Source organism: Mobula hypostoma, chromosome 1 (genome assembly GCF_963921235.1).
Source record: "Mobula hypostoma chromosome 1, sMobHyp1.1, whole genome shotgun sequence".
Classification (NCBI taxonomy): domain Eukaryota; kingdom Metazoa; phylum Chordata; class Chondrichthyes; order Myliobatiformes; family Myliobatidae; genus Mobula; species Mobula hypostoma.
The window spans coordinates 86,454,957-86,472,055 of NC_086097.1; the positions used below are offsets into that span (position 1 = coordinate 86,454,957).

Genomic DNA, 17,099 nt, shown 5'->3' on the forward strand with positions numbered 1-17,099 from the left:
GCAAGATACAGACAGACAGACAGAAACTACCTCACATGTTTACTGTAGAGCACTGCTCAAATAAAAAGGCACTTGTTTAAAAGTCAGGAGAAGATAATGAAATGGGTCCTTTGCTTTAAGTTATCTAGCAAGGTAACAGGGTGGTGTAGTAAAATTATTGAAGCAATGGAATCAAGAGAAAACGCTGAAAATTTGAAGAAACTGCTAAGACTTTACCTTCTCCGATATTAACTTGAGTTTAGACTTCAAAACACTATAAAAGCCATAGGCAAACAAGAGAAGATCTATAGATGTTGATATCCAAGCAACACACACAAAATGCTGGAGGAATTCAGCAGGCTAGGCAGTATCTGTGGAAAAGAAGTACAGTTGACGTTTCAAGCGCGTGATGTCGGGCAGTGAAGCGCGGAAGATTTAAAAGGACAGAAATCCTGCTTCGGGTTTAATTCAGAGAAGGAAGTCTGAAAATTGGAGCAGAAGTGCACAGGAAGCCATTTTTCAATTTTTCGTTTTTTTTTCCATCGGCGTTCAGAGAGGCAGGACTGCGCAGGCGTGTGACATCGGGCAGTGAAGCACGGAAGATTTAAAAGGAACACAGCCTCATATAGCGGGCAGCGTAGTTTGCGGGTGGCGGAGTGAGCCGGGAGCAGAGTGAAGGCTTAAGGGCTTCGGCTCAACGGGCTTAGGCGGAAACGGGCGAGGCGAGGAAGGTTTGGTATTCATTTTTTGTTGTTATTTGAGGAGAGGGGCAGTATGAGTGTGAAGGCAGCTTGTTGTTCTCGGTGCTGGATGTGGGAGGCCCTGGAGTCTCCAAGCCTCCCAGACCTCCACATCTGCACCAGGTGCGCCGAGATGCCGCTCCTAAGGGACCGCGTTAGGGAACTGGAGCTGCAGCTCGATGACCTTCGTCTGGTCAAGGAGAGTGAGGAAGTGATAGAGAGGAGTTACAGGCAGGTGGTCACACCGGGGCCACAGGAGGCAGACAAGTGGGTCACGGTTAGGAGGGGGAAGGGGAAGAGTCAGGTAATAGAGAGTACCCTGGTGGTTGTGCCCCTTGACAATAGGTACTCCTGTTTGAGTACTGTTTTGGGGGGACAGCTTACCCAGGGGAAGTAACAGTGGCCGTGCCTCCAGCACAGAGTCCGGCCCTGTAGCTCAGAAGGGTAGGGAAAGGAAGAGGAGGGCAGTTGTAATAGGGGACTCGATAGTAAGGGGGTCAGATAGGCGATTCTGTGGACACAGTCCAGAGACCCGGATGGTAGTTTGCCTCCCTGGTGCCAGGGTCTGGGATATTTCTGATCGCGTCCAAGATATCCTGAAGTGGGAGGGTGAGGAGCCAGAGGTCGTGGTACATATAGGTACCGATGACATAGGTAGGAAAAGGGAAGAGGCCCTGAAAGGAAAATATAGGGAGTTAGGAAGGGAGTTGAGAAAAAGGACCGCAAGGGTAGTAATCTCGGGATTACTGCCTGTGCCAAGCAACAGTGAGAGTAGGAATGCAATGAGGTGGAGGATAAATGCGTGGCTGAGGGATTGGTGCAGGGGGCAGGGATTCAAGTTTTTGGATCATTGGGACCTCTTTTGGTGCAGGTGTGACCTGTACAAAAAGGACGGGTTACAGTTGAATCCTAGGGGGACCAATATCCTGGCAGGGAGATTTGCGAGGGCTACTGAGGTGACTTTAAACAAGAATGGTTGGGGGGTGGGAATCAAATTAAAGAGGCTAGGTGTGAGGAGGTTAGTTCACAACAGAGGGATGGGAACCAGTGCAGAGAGACAGTGGGGTGTAAAGTGAGGGTAGAAGCAAAAAGTACAAAGGAGAAAAGTAAAAGTGGCAGGCCGACAAATCCAGGGCAAGCATTAAAAAGGGCCACTTTTCAACATAATTGTATAAGGGCTAAGAGTGTTGTAAAAGGGCTAAGAGTGTTGTAAAAGCGAGCCTGAAGGCATTGTTTGTCAATGCAAGGAGCATTCATAACAAGGTGGATGAATTAAAAGTGCAGCTTGTTATTAATGCATATGATATAGTTGGGATCACAGAGACATGGCTCCAGGGTGACCAAGGATGGGAGCTCAACATTCAGGGATATTCAATATTCAGGAGGGATAGACATGAAAGAAAAGGAGGTCGGGTAGCATTGCTGGTTAGAGAGGAGTCTAACGCAATAGAAATGAAGGACATTAGCCAGGAGGATGTGGAATCGAGATGGGTAGAGCTGCATAACACTAAGGGGCAGAAAACGCTGGTAGGAACTGTGTACAGGCCACCTAACAGTAGTAGTGAGGTTGGGGATGGTATTAAACAGGAAATTAGAAATGCGTGCAATAAAGGAACAGCAGTTATAATGTGTGACTTCAATCTACATATAGATTGGGTGAACCAAATTGGTAAGGGTGCTGAGGAAGAGGATTTCTTGGAATGTATGCGGGATGGTTTTTTGAACCAACATGTCGAGGAACCAACTACAGGGCAGGCTATTCTGGACTTGGTATTGAGCAATGAGGAAGGGTTAATTAGCAATCTTGTCGTGAGAGGTCCCTTGGGTAAGAGTGACCATAATATGGTGGAATTCTTCATTAAGATGGAGAGTGACATAGTTAATTCAGAAACAAAGGTTCTGAACTTAAAGAAGCGTAATTTTGAAGGTATGAGACGTGAATTAGCTAAGATAGACTGGCAAATGACACTTAAAGGGTTGACGGTGGATATGCAATGGCAAGCATTTAAAGATCATATGGATGAACTACAACAATTGTTCATTCCAGTTTGGCAAAAGAATAAATCAGGGAAGGTAGTGCACCTGTGGCTGACAAGGGAAATTAGGGATAGTATCAATTCCAAAGAAGAAGCATACAAATTAGCCAGAGAAAGTGGCTCACCTGAGGACTGGGAGAAATTCAGAGTCCAGCAGAGGAGGGCAAAGGGCTTAATTAGGAAAGGGAAAAAAGATTATGAGAGAAAACTGGCAGGGAACATAAAACTGACTGTAAAAGCTTTTATAGATATGTGAAAAGAAAAAGATTGGTTAAGACAATTGTAGGTCCCCTACAGACAGAAACAGGTGAATTGATTATGGGGAGCAAGGACATGGCAGACCAATTGAATAACTACTTTGGTTCTGTCTTCACTAAGGAGGACATAAACAATCTTCCAGAAATAGTAGGGGACAGAGGGTAGAGTGAGATGGAGGAACTGAGGGAAATACATGTTAGTAGGGAAGTGGTGTTAGGTAAATTGAAGGGATTAAAGGCAGATAAATCCCCAGGGCCAGATGGTCTGCATCCCAGAGTGCTTAAGGGAGTAGCCCAAGAAATAGTGGATGCACTAGTGATAATTTTTCAAAATTCTTTAGATTCTGGACTAGTTCCTGAGGATTGGAGGGTGGCTAATGTAACCCCACTTTTTAAAAAAGGAGGGAGAGAGAAACTGGGGAATTATAGACCGGTTAGCCTAACATCGGTGGTGGGGAAAATGCTAGAGTCAGTTATCAAAGATGTGATAACAGCACATTTGGAAAGCAGAGAAATCATCGGACAAAGTCAGCATGGATTTGTGAAAGGAAAATCATGTCTGACGAATCTCATAGAATTTTTTGAGGATGTAACTAGTAGAGTGGATAGGGGAGAACCAGTAGATGTGGTATATTTGGATTTTCAAAAGGCTTTTGACAAGGTCTCGCACAGGAGATTAGTGTGCAAACTTAAAGCACATGGTATTGGGGTAAGGTATTGATGTGGATAGAGAATTGGTTGGCAGACAGGAAGCAAAGAGTGGGAATAAACGGGACCTTTTCAGAATGGCAGGCAGTGACTAGTGGGGTACCGCAAGGCTCAGTGCTGGGACTCCAGTTGTTTACAATATATATTAATGACTTAGATGAGGGAATTAAATGCAGCATCTCCAAGTTTGCGGATGACACGAAGCTGGGCGGCAGTGTTAGCTGTGAGGAGGATGCTACGAGGATGCAGGGTGACTTGGATAGGTTAGGTGAGTGGGCAAATTCATGGCAGATGCAATTTAATGTGGATAAGTGTGAAGTTATCCACTTTGGTGGCAAAAACAGGAAAACAGAGTATTATTTGAATGGTGGCTGATTCGGAAAAGGGGAGGTGCAACGAGACTTGTGTGTCATTATACACCAGTCATTGAAAGTGGACATGCGGGTACAGCAGTCAGTGAAAAAGGCGAATGGCATGCTGGCATTCATAGCAAAAGGATTCGAGTACAGGAGCAGGGAGGTACTACTGCAGTTGTACAAGGCCTTGGTGAGACCACACCTGGAGTATTGTGTGCAGTTCTGGTCCCCTAATCTGAGGAAAGACATTCTTGCCATACAGGGAGTACAAAGAAGGTTCACCAGATTGATTCCTGGGATGGCAGGACTTTCATACGATGAAAGACTGGATCGACTAGGCTTATATTCGTTGGAATTTAGAAGATTGAGGGGGGATCTTATTGAAACGTATAAAATCCAAAGAGGATTGGACAGGCTAGTTGCAGGAAGATTGTTCCCGATGTTGGGGAAGTACAGAACGAGGGGTCACCGTTTGAGGATAAAGGGGAAGCCTTTTAGGACCGAGATGAGAAAAAACTTCTTCACATAGAGAGTGGTGAATCTGTGGAATTCTCTGCCACAGGAAACAGTTGAGGCCAGTTCATTGGCTATATTTAAGAGGGAGTTAGATATGGCCTTTGTGGCTAAAGGGATCAGGGGGTATGGAGGAAAGGCTGGTACAGGGTTCTGAGTTGGATGATCAGCCGTGATCATACTGAATGGTGGTGCAGGTTCGAAGGGCCGAATGGTCTACTCCTGCACCTATTTTCTATGTTTTCCTATGTAAGCCAAGACCCTTCAGCAGGACTACTAAAAGGTCTCGGACAGAAATGCCAACTGTACACCTTTCCATAGCTGCTGCCTAGCCTGCCGAGTTCCTCCAGTATTTTGTGTGTGTTGCATAAAACCCATAGTTGCAGGATGTATAGTCAGCCTTAGATTCTGCATAATATCCAAGTTTCATTAGGAAACCCAGCACACTCAAACTGGATTATATTGTTATAGCTAAATATCAATCATTTTTAAAAACAATAGTCTGCATGGATAACAGAATGAAATAATAAACTACCATATGCAGTAATAGCTTAGTAAAGGAATTGTCGTGTGTCAGGGATACGGAGCTTTGTCCCAATACGTCTCTCAGCGCGAAACAATAGAGAAGAACATCAAAACCTTCTCAATATCCTGCCCAGACTCAATGGGTAGTCTGGTTCTAGACTCAAGTCCTGGTTACCACTGAGCTGCTCAATCACAATTTGATTCCATGGAAATATGTTTGAGTTGACATTATTTGTAATGCATTGAGGAACAGGTGGTTCAGAAAATTAGTTAGGTTTTCCTTCCCAACTGACAGCCTGTTAAAAGAGGGACTGTTTTCTGTTAGGTAGCCATGAGGTGTTCATTGTTGAAAAGTAACCCAAACAACAACTTGCAGCATCTGTAAATGCAAAACTTAAAAAGGAAATTGGAGATTTGTTATATGGATTACCTTGTTCTTCCACAAGTTTTGCACAATCAGTATCATATTGATAAAAGTGACATTCATATCCTTGTGGTACTTAATTACTAACCACTCCAGAGAAAAATAGGGCTTGCTCTCTCATTTGTGGTTAATGGAGTGGTAGTTCTTGATTTTTGTTAAGAACCATCTTAAGTCTGAAAGTTACAAGTGTGGAGCCTCACTCCTTCAGCTTTTCATTATCACTGGATGCCTCAACATATTTTAAAAAATATTTTCTTTGTGTCGCTGCTCTCTCTTAATTGTATCCTCTAAATATCAGTTTGACTTCATCCTCTATTTTACAATTGGTACATAATTTTATATTGATTTAAATACAGTATTCTAAACTAGGTAAAGGAAGACAAGAAAATGGGAGCAAGCCTGTCAAACCTGCCCCACCATTTAATATGATCAAGGCTGATCTATGCTCACTTGAACTTCTCTTCTGTAGCTCATCTCCATATCCTTATTTTTTTCCTCATCCTATTAAGTATTTAGCTGACTTTCACTTCAAATATTTCTAATGGTTCACTTTCCACCACCTACTGAGAATTTCAGAAATTCATCATCCTCCAGGGGAAGAAATTTCTATGTTCATGATTAAATGACCTAACTCTAATCTTGTCATTATATACCCTCATTCAAAACTTTCCCACTAGTGAAATATCCCTACGTCTACCCTGGTAAGCCCCATTATGATCTGACGTTGGAATAAGGTCACTCCTCGTGCCTTTAAACTCCAAGGCAGACAGAACAAAACTATTCAGTCTTTATTCGTGGACAACATTCTCATTCTAGGAATTAGTCTGGTGATTCAGTCTGCTTGTTTTTATACGATGTGTAGATTGTCACTCAAAGTTCATTTTCTCTCTTATGAGCTCTTTAGTCTTCTGCGGCTGGATCCTAAAAACTTCTCAGTAACCAAGTCCACCACCAGCTCTTGCCACTTTGGATACCCTGTCTTTATCCATATATTGATGCCCTTTATTGTCCATATGTTGTTTATTTATACTCTTTGGGGATACTTCACTTCAGGCCTTTTTTACCTGCCCTACTCGCACATCTCTCAGATTCTCTCAGGTGGGCGCAGCTTTAGCTTTGGGACGTCAGGACGGGCAGGTATTCTTGAAGCATCTTGGCAGCTCCAACAATGCTCAAGAAGTTTGAGACAATCTAGCCCAAACCAGTCCTCGAATAGCACTCCACCGGCCATCCTAAACGTTCATTCCATCTATCACTGGCGAGGCGACTGCGGTGTTCAAAACGCACTTCAATTATTCACCTGAGCTACTCTGACAATATCTCTTAACCACAGTCCCCACTACCACAAAGAACAAGGGCAGAAGAGACATAAGAACACCACTAACTGAAGGTCACCTTCCAGAGCACACCTTACATGAACTTGGGAATATATTAACAATCCTACATCACTGGGTCAAAATCCTAGAACTGTCTCCTTTGCAGCACTGTAGAAGTAGCTTCACTGGGGGAATTGCAGTGCGTCGAGGCAGGGCGAGGCTGGGGGGGGGCATGGTCACCACCCCATTCTCAGGGGCATTTCAGAATGAACAATAAACACTGGCTTGTAACACCCATATCTGAAAACATTTAACAAATAAAGCCAGGTCTACTTAACACAAATCCCAATGTAAAGCACTGAAAATCCACAACTCGTTTACCACAGATCATGCAATCAGCTGTCAAGGTTTCAGATATAATACCTCTGCTCATGTGGAGCTCACAAGTGAAAACTGGCCAATTTAGTCAGAGACTGAATTACTGGTAGCAGTCTGGAAACCACTATGCCATCGAAGGAGGGGAACATGAGAAATGGGCAATTTCTTACTTGCAAACGTCTCTCACAGTAACTACTTCAACAAGAAAAACAAAGTTCAATACTTACTCTGCATTAGTACGGTGTAATATAGTACTATGGTACTAATTATTACTATATAGGGTTAGAGTGTCTAAGACTTTAGTACAGTACTTTAGTCATGTTATGTATTACGCTGTCCTGCTGCAAAAAAAAAAAATTTCATAACATATGTGAATGATGATAAACCTGATTCTGATATGGGTCTCTATTGTGGACTGAAGGAGTCAGGGAGAGGGAAATCATGGCTGGGAAAGGGGGAAGGGAGAGGGGAGGGAGCAGGAAGCACCAGAGACACATTCTGTAATGATCAATAAATCAATTGTTTGGAATCAAATGACCTTGCCTCAGGGCTAGATGCATCATACTTGCATCACCCCCACCTCGGCAGCCCTTTGCCACCTGTCCCACAGCCCTCCCACTGCACTCCACCCTCGTCATTCCCAACATCCTTTGCCCTTGCCAGATTTAGAAACTCCCTCTTAGCTCCAGGTTGACAAAACACCCAGTTATATATATGTGCCTAAACCTTCTGCACAGTACCATATGTATAAAACATTGTGCATTACCCATACCTATTTCACTGAGGCTAGTGAACTCCGGAACCATAGTAGCAGTCCGATTTTTCCCCAGACTAGGAGCACTGGGTGACCATTCTTTGCCTCCATTGACCACATGTTTAAGGCTTTGATTGGGAAAGAAGGGAAAACAGAGTAAATGTCAGCATAATCTACGATCAGTAGAATATTTTAAATGTAGTTCGAAGTACATCTGTTATCAAAGTGCGTATACATTATACAAACTTGAGATTTGTCTCCACAGGCAGCCACAAAATAAAGACACCCAAAAAAATTTTTTTAAAGGCCGTCAAACACTTAATAGAGGTCTTAAAGTTGCAGAGGCAATTAGCCCTCCTTTCCTTGGCATTGTTATCAAATTAGTCAACTTTTGGTAGTCATATGCTAATCTTGTTGAATAGTTCATTAATACTAGGCCTGCTTTGTCAATATTAGGTCAGGCTGCTCGATAACAAACCACCTTGGAGATGTCCTCTTTTCTTTGGCTCCACTTGGCATTTGTATAGTAGTGTAGCCAAGACCAGCAACAAAGAGTCAAGGATACCAGCCTGAAGTTATTGCATCCTGATGCCTCCTGAGCAAAGACAAACTAAATCCAGTTCATCATTGCAATCAAATGTTGGTTATCATTATAGAAAATTATCAGCAAGAGTCACTGCTATCGTAATCCACTCCAGTTCGCTTCTTTAAATAAGCTGTCCAATGCCCAGCACCATATAAAATCATCTGACATATCACTTTCAATCTGATGCTTATTTCTATTCATACTCTTTCTCAGCTAGGGAGAAAATGATGGGCCCCATTATTTAATAAGTGATATACTTGGACAGGAAGCAGTTTGAAGAAGGTACAGTGGACTGACTCCTGGTCTAAAGGAAATGAACTATGAGGCCAGATTGAATGGGTTGAGGTGATCTTATAGAAACATGCAAGACGAGGGAGCTTGACAGAGTAGATTTTGAAAGAATTTTCCTCACATGAAGGATCCTGGATCTAGGGAATATGCATTTGGAATAAGGGGCATCCAGTAGGCATTATTTAACATGTGAACCTATGAATTTTATACCCAGAGGAGATGTGGAATCAAAGCCATTGAATATACTTGAGGCTGATGCAGAGGAAATTTTGAACCAGAGGGGTGTAATAGGATGCGGGGAGCAAGTAGAAAGCTGAGACTGAAGACAAGCAAAACAAAATCAGATCAGCCCTGGAAGGATGTATAATCTGCTTTCATTTGTTATGTTCTCATTGATGCCAATCTAAAATGTGAACATTTGCTGAGTAAACTGATCAACACAAAAGGTGACTGCCAAACGCCACAACAATCATTCCAGAAACAAATTACCTGAAGTACAAGCACAAATTCAGTTAAATCCAAAGTACATCTCCACACAATTTTATAAAAGAATTTCTAAATCATTGCTCATAAGAACTTCAACTTATCTCTTGGCATTATTGATCATCTTGGCCAGATTTCCTATCAGCTAATCTCGTTAATTCTTTGCACAAGTCTCCCATTTGGATAGTTAACCATTTGTTTAATTTTCCTCCAGGAACTTTATTAATCCCTTGGAACACATTTCAACACCAATGCTTATAGGCAACACTCTTACCTATGATGGTTTCTAGCTTGCCTATTATTGGATCTTCCCACTCACACCAAATTCTAGACCATTTCCCCAAGCAGAACCTCAAGCTATTGATGGTTGATTTAGAGAAACAGCGGCTGATATGTGATTATTTCGAATACTTGGATGGAGACAGAAATGATAGGATTTGACAATGGTCCATCGCCCAATGAATGAACCTCTTACCCTAGTCAATATATTGCAAGTTCAAAGGGTTGGGTTGGAACAACAACCTGAGCTGCCTCTCCAAGGTAGTACTGCGGGAGTGCTGACCTGTCAAAAGTCCATTCTGCACACGCAATAGATCTGTCAACACGAATCTGACAAAGAGTGTTGGTATCCTAGTCAATATGTATCCTTCAATAAAAAGCATTATTGAGCTTTAACTATCTGACTGCTTGTAGGAGTAGGCAGTGCACAAATTAAAAGCATTTTGTCCTTGTCAAATTTTGTGGAACATGCTATATAAATGCAAATCCTGTTTCCTAGAAGAGAACAGATGTCTTTCAAGGAATAAAAAAGGGTTTCAGCATTAGAACGTTTAACATATAAAATCAAATACATACTATAAGCTCCAAACCTGGGGTTCCCATACTAGGGTCCACGTACCTCTCAGTTAATGGTAGGGACACATGGCAAAAAAATCATTGGGAGCCCTTGCTTTAAACTAAGAACTTCCAGTCATGTTCTAGATTTATAGAGAAGGAGTACTTAAAGTTAGAGGTGAGTCTCAATCACTAAATCATTTTTATTTTTGATTGCCTTTTTCATCAATTTACTTAGTTACATTCTGTACCTACACATAAGTCAATTTGCACATGAATTCATAAGCATACTTCAGTATCTCAATTATATCTCCAGTTTTCTGCAAAACATGCAATCACATATAACAAGCCTACACTGTCCAACACACTCAATTCTTAAAAGATGGTAATTTTCATTTTACATAGCCATTTTCTAACTCAAATCACTGCTTTTGACTCAGACCTTTGAATACTTGGCATTAAAAATATCTGTAGCAATTCTGTCCAAGACGAGGCAGTACCCATTTCATATAGTATCTGTGGGGGTGCTTGGTGGGATTAGCATGGGGTTTCTGATCAAAGGTTACACTACTTTTCTTGTCAAATCATTTTGTACCATCTGTTCTTGGCATGGAATCAAGCAAAGTAAAATCTCCATATTGGTGAACATTCATGGTAATTATTAACACTCTAGCCTTTTAGCAGTTTTTTATAACCATTTTTTATAAAAATAAGTTTCGATGTGGCTTATCACAATCTCTGGATATCCCAAAGCACTTTACAACCAATGAAGTACCTTTCAGGTGTAATTACAGTTATCATAGAGGAAACGCAGTGGCCAACTTGAGCACTGCAAGTCCTCAAAAACTGTGAAAGGACAAAGTAATATATGTTAGTTATATTGACCGTGGGATTAATATAAACCACAGCACCAACGAATTCAACTACAGAACAGATGGGGTCTGCTTAGCATCTTATCAAAATGATAATAACTCCAACAGTGTAATGCTGGAGTATCAGCTAGTTTTCTGTGCTCTCATCTCAAGTACACACCAAACTCTCAAGATTCTTGGTGTTCAGTGACTGTGTTTCCAGAGACGAGTCAATGCACTGAGTCACAGCTCATGGTGTGCCAAATTATGTAATTTTAGATTCCAATTAATTATCCTGAAAAATCACAGAACAGCCTCAAAACTTAATTCATCTCACCCAGAAGGAGAAAAATTAATTTCCTCTGAAAACAAAAATGATGGATATGATTTTTACCATTTTCTTACTACAAATCCATGCAGCAAAAGCATTTCACCTTCAACTAAATGGAGATGACTTGGAAATATTTTAGTCCACTCAGAAAAAAAGGCATTCCTTATGATTTTGTATGGTGAGTGAAGAGAAATGAAAATTGATTTAAGATCTTTTTGCACTAAGATGAAAAGTCTGTGTTTATTTATAGGGGCTGTGGAAAATAAAGAAAAGCTATAATGTACATACATTATTAGAATAATCAACAACACGGTATGTGTCATATGCACCTATTTTCTACCCTCACCCATTCAAAATTAAATTGCAAGTAATATTGAACCAGTCATGATAAAATCTCACCGCCTGCTCTGTGGCTTGCAAAAAACTATAACTAATATTTGCTTTCATATTTTTCCATATACTTCAATAGATTATGCTTCTTAAGAGTTGTATATTAGGAAAAGGCAATTATGATAGTCTTTATATTTTACACAACTCTGTTTTGTAAAATAAGTATTTACATACAACATAGAACAGAAACAGGCCCTTCAGCCCACAATGTTGTATCAAAACAATTAAGTTAGCAATCAATGGCTAAATAAACTAATTTCTGCCCACAAACTGTCCATAATCTTCCATGTTTTTCACATTCATGTGTGTATCTAAACATCTTCTTAAAGTCTATAATGTTTCTGCTTCTCCCAGGCAGTGCATTCCAGACACCCACCTCTCAGTGCGTAAATCTATGACCCTCACAACTCCTTTAAAATTACCCCCTCTCAGCTTATATAAATATATATATACACACACACACACACACACACACACACCCTCTGGTATTAGACATTTCAATCCTTGGAAAAAAGATCTTGTCTGTCCTGTCTATGCATCTCATACTCTTATAAACCTCAATCAGATCTCTGCTCAGCATCCGCCGCTCCAGCGAAAACAACACTAGTTTATCCAACCTCTCATTATAGTACATGCCCATCCAGGCAGCATCTTGGTAAACCTCTCCTGCACTCTCTCCAAAGCCTTGACACCTTTCCTATAATGGGGTGACCAGAACTGTATGCAATACTCCAGATGCAGCCTAACTAGAGTTTCATAAAGCTGCAACATAACTTCCTGACTATTGAACTCAATGCCTTGGCTAATAAAGACAAACATGCCCTATGCCTTCTTAACCACCCTATCGACCCGTGTAGCCCCTTTCAAGGAGCTATGAACTTTGACTCCAGGATTCCTCTACTCATCAACACTGTTAAGGGTCTTGCCCTTGAGAGTAGTGTGGCATGTGGCCAAGTGGTTAGGGCATTGGGTTCACGATCTGAAGGTTGTGGGTTCGAGTCTCGGCTGAGGCAGCATGTTATGTCTTTGAGCAAGGCACTTAACCACGCACTGCTCCAGTCCATCCAGATGAAAATGGGTACCAGCAAATGCTGGGGGTTAAGCTCGCAATAGACTGGCGTCCTATACGGGGGGATGTCTTGTACTCTCAGTCGCTTCACGCCACAAGGCTCAGGACAGACTCTAACTCTAACCTTGACAGTATACTGTTTCTTCGCATATAGTCGACCAAGGTGCAACACTTCACATTGGCTGGGTTAAACTCCATCTTCTGTATTTCCGCCTGTATCAAAAACTGATCTACATCTCATTGTATTCTTTGCCAGACTTCATTGCTAACCACAACACCACCAATCTTGATATCATTCACAAACTTATTACCCACCTACATTGTCATCCAGGTCAATTACATACATCACAAACAGCAGAGGTCCCAGCACTGATCCCTGCAGAATACCACTAATCACAGACCTCCAGCTGGAATAGGTCCCCTCAACCACTACCTCTGTCTTCTATGCGCAAGCCGGTTCTGAATCCAAACAGCCAACCAACCATGAATCCCATGCATTCTGGATCAGCCTCCCATGAGAGACCTTCTCAAACACGCCACTCAAATCCATGTAAACAACATCCACAGCTCTGCCTTCACCAATCACCCTTGTCACCTCATCGATCAGCTTGGTAAGTCACAACTTGCCCCACACAAAGACATGTTGGCTCTCCCTAATTATGCAATGGTTTTCCAAATGCTCATAAATCTTATCCTTAATAATTTTCTACCCATACAGATTCAACGGATAAGCCCTCCATTATGTTCCCTCTGAGTACCACTGTGATATTGTCCCTGATAAGTAGGGCAACTCCACCACCTCTTTTACCTCCCTCTCTATCTTTTCTAAACCATCTAAATTCCTGGGACATTAAGCACCCATTCCTGTCTCCCTTTGTCTCTCTCAGCCAAGTCTCTGTAATGGCTACGGCATCATAGTTCCAGGTACTCAAAGTTCATCACCTTTACCCATAATACTCCAAGCATTAAAATACACACACTTTAAACTTTGGACCTGCCTGTTTTTACTGGCCCTGACATCTACCTTCCTGTCCATCCCTCCACTTTCTGACCCAGTGCTCCAATTCTCATCCCCTTGCCAAATTGGTTTAAATCTTCCTGAGTAGCACTAGCAAACCTCCCAGCTCCCCTCCAGTTCAGATGCAACCCATCTCTCTTGTACAGGTCATTCCTACCCCAGAAAAGGGTCCAATTATCCAAGAACCTGAAACTCTGATCCCCCTCCCCCACCCCCCAGACCAATTCCTCAGCCACTCATTCATCCAATTCCCTGCCCTGAGAAATCCAGAAATTACTACCTTCGAGGTCCTTCTCTTCAGTCTCTTTCCTAACTCCCTCTTCTCACTATGAAGGACCTCTTTCTACCCCCTTTCTAACTTCTTCCCTAGGTCCAATGTACACCATGACCGCTCACCCTCCCTCTTGAGAATCTTCTGCAGTTGCTCTGAGATATCCTGAACACTAGCACCTAGGAGGCAGCACACAACACTAGCGACTCTTTCACAGCCACAGAACTCTTGTCTGACCCCCTAATTATTGAGTAACCTGTCACGATCGCTCTTCCTCACTTCACTCTTCCAGCTACACCATCACTGGCCTGGGTCCTGCTGTTGTGCCCCGATAGGTCATCTGCACCCCCCTCCCTGCAGTATCCAAAGGGGTCTACTTGTTGTTGAGGGGAATGGCCACAGGGAACCCTGTACTGACTGCTTACATCCCTTACTTCTCCTAGTGGTCACCCATCTCCTACCTGAAACCTGTACTCTGAGTGTGACCACTTCAGCAAAAGTTTCGTCTGAGATTTACAGCCTCTCAGCTGGTCCCGAGTACATCCAGCCCCAGCTCTAGTTTCTTGACCTTGTAAGTCGGGAACTGAAATTGGATGCACTTCCCATAAATGAAGTCATCGGGTAGACTGTTATGTACCCTGCAACTCGTCATCTTACAAGAGGAGCATTCCACTGCCTTAACTACTAGCCTGCCTATACTTGTCAATCTCAAGTTCTAGCCTGCATCTCTTCGCTCCTAAGCCTTTTGAGCAAAAGCCTGACCACTCACTCTCACAATGGCCACTCCACTTACACCTTGCTTCTTTTTATTGCTTGCTGCTGAGGGCCTATGAGATCATTATGATTGCAGCCTGGTGAAAATTTCTAAAAGGCCCCAAGCTTTGTTTTTAAATCTTGCGCTGCCTCACCAACAAATGACTGCTTGGGATGATTGCAGTCTGCTGACTTGAATTGTAATTTTCCAATAAATGTATAGAAATAACTAAGGATTCCTAAATCTCTGTCTAAAATTCCCATTCTGTTTTCTACTCTATTCAACTTTGTTATAACAAAATGTACTATTTAGAATTGGGCATTTTGGTTTATGCCAGCTAGAGCAAAAACCTGCAGTTAGTTGATAAAGAAGAATTTTCTCTTTGCAAGAAAGCCTTGTAAAGAGATTGTCTGTACAATCAACAAAAGTATATTTCATCTGCTTAGTTTCTTGACTAACATCTTTTACTTTAAAATTGAGGAAACAATATCTTATAATTTATTCAAATATGATTTTATCCCCAGTTTTGATGCTTCTTTTTAAAAGTAAAAGGAAAAGTAATCTCATTAATCACTAGATTCTGGAATGGTTCCAGAGGACTGAAATTGCAAATGCTAATTAAGAAGAGAGGGAGGCAAAAGACAGGTAATAATTATAATTATAGGCAAGTTAGCCTGACTTCAGTGGTTGGCAAGATGTTGGTGTCCACCATTGAGGATGAGGTTTCGACGTACATGGAGGCACATAATTAAATAGGCCATAGTCAGCATGGTTTCATTAAGGGAAAATCTACGCTGACAAATCTGCTGGAACTCTTTGAGGAAATAACAGGCAGGAGACACAAAGGAGATTCAGTGGATGTTATTTACTTGGATTTTTATACGGCCTATGACAAGGTGCCACACATGAGGCTGTTTAACAAGAGCTCATATTACTACAGGAAATATACTAGTATGAACTGAAGATTGGCTAACTGGCAGGAGGCAGAGAGTGGGAATAAAGGGGGCTTTTTCTGATTGGCTGCCAGTAACTAGTGGTGTTCCACAGGGATTGATGTTGAAACTACCACTTTTCACGTTATATGTCAATGATATGGATGGTGGAATTGATGGCTTTGTGGCCAAGTTTACGGAAGATACAAAGATAGCTGGAAGGGCAGGTGGTATTCAGGAAGCAGGAAGTCTACAGAAGGATTTAGACATATTTGCAGATAGGCAAAGAGTTGGTAGGTGGAATACATGAAAGAGTAAGGAAGTGTACGATCATTCACTTTGGTAGAAGAAATTAAGGTGTAAATGTTTTTCTAAACAGGTAGAGAATTCAGAGAGGTGCAGAGGGACCTGGGAGTGCTCATGCAGGATTCCCTAAAAGTCAACTTGCAAGTTGAATTGGTGGTAAGGAAGGCAAATGCAATCAGAGCTGACGAGATGGACTGAATTGCCTAATTCTTCTCCTATGTCTTATGGTCTTATTAAGATTGATGTGGAGGATCTCAGACAATTAGCAGTACTGGAGCAAATATGCAGGCTAGTAGAGTAACAGGAACTTATCAATGACATGTCCTGTAGATATTTGGAAGTTGTTCCATAAATACTATCTTGCTTACAGTTCCAGGGGATGGGTGTTCATCCTGTGAGGCAGACTTAAAAGGATATTTCAGTCTAGTCTAAAGTGTGTGAACAATACAGGAATGCAATGTGACACACAAAGCATGCAACAGAATTCATACCACTGATGTGCTTGAGGAAGGCAATTGTGGTTTATAAATAATTCACTTCAGGTTGAGTTTGAAGTGGTGTATTGTTGCCAGAACAAAAAGAGGTCACATTCTGTAAGAATAGTGAATACAGGAACAGGAATAATGGGATCCGGGAGTGCAGACATACAAGTCATAAGAGTAGATGTGCAAGTTAGTACAGACAAAACTAAATAGAGCAGCTGGAACATGACACTCAAACACAGATCAGTTGATTAGAGAGTAACATGCTGTGTATGTCTATATGTACTATGTTTTGCAGGAAAAATGCTTCACAGGAACAATGCTTCATTTAACTGTGTACATGCATATGGTTAAATGACAATAAACTTGAACTTGATAATGTGTGGCAAAATTGAAAGATATTGGTTATTAGCTCTAACAACTCTGACAATGGGAGTTATTTGCAAGAGAGTTATTGATGTTGTGGTAGTTAGATTAATATCATTATGTACTCATAAATAATTAATGAAACAAGC

At 41.7% G+C, this 17,099-nt stretch overlaps 1 protein-coding gene across 1 annotated transcript in view; it reads right to left on the minus strand.

Annotated features, from left to right (window-relative positions):
* Positions 1–17,099, minus strand: part of map3k9 (mitogen-activated protein kinase kinase kinase 9) — a 163,831-nt gene that overhangs the window by 19,084 nt on the left and 127,648 nt on the right. The window contains exon 9 of the mRNA XM_063071999.1: positions 8,005–8,114. Coding sequence (XP_062928069.1) covers positions 8,005–8,114 — 110 coding nt within the window. The remainder of the gene's footprint in view (positions 1–8,004; positions 8,115–17,099) is intronic.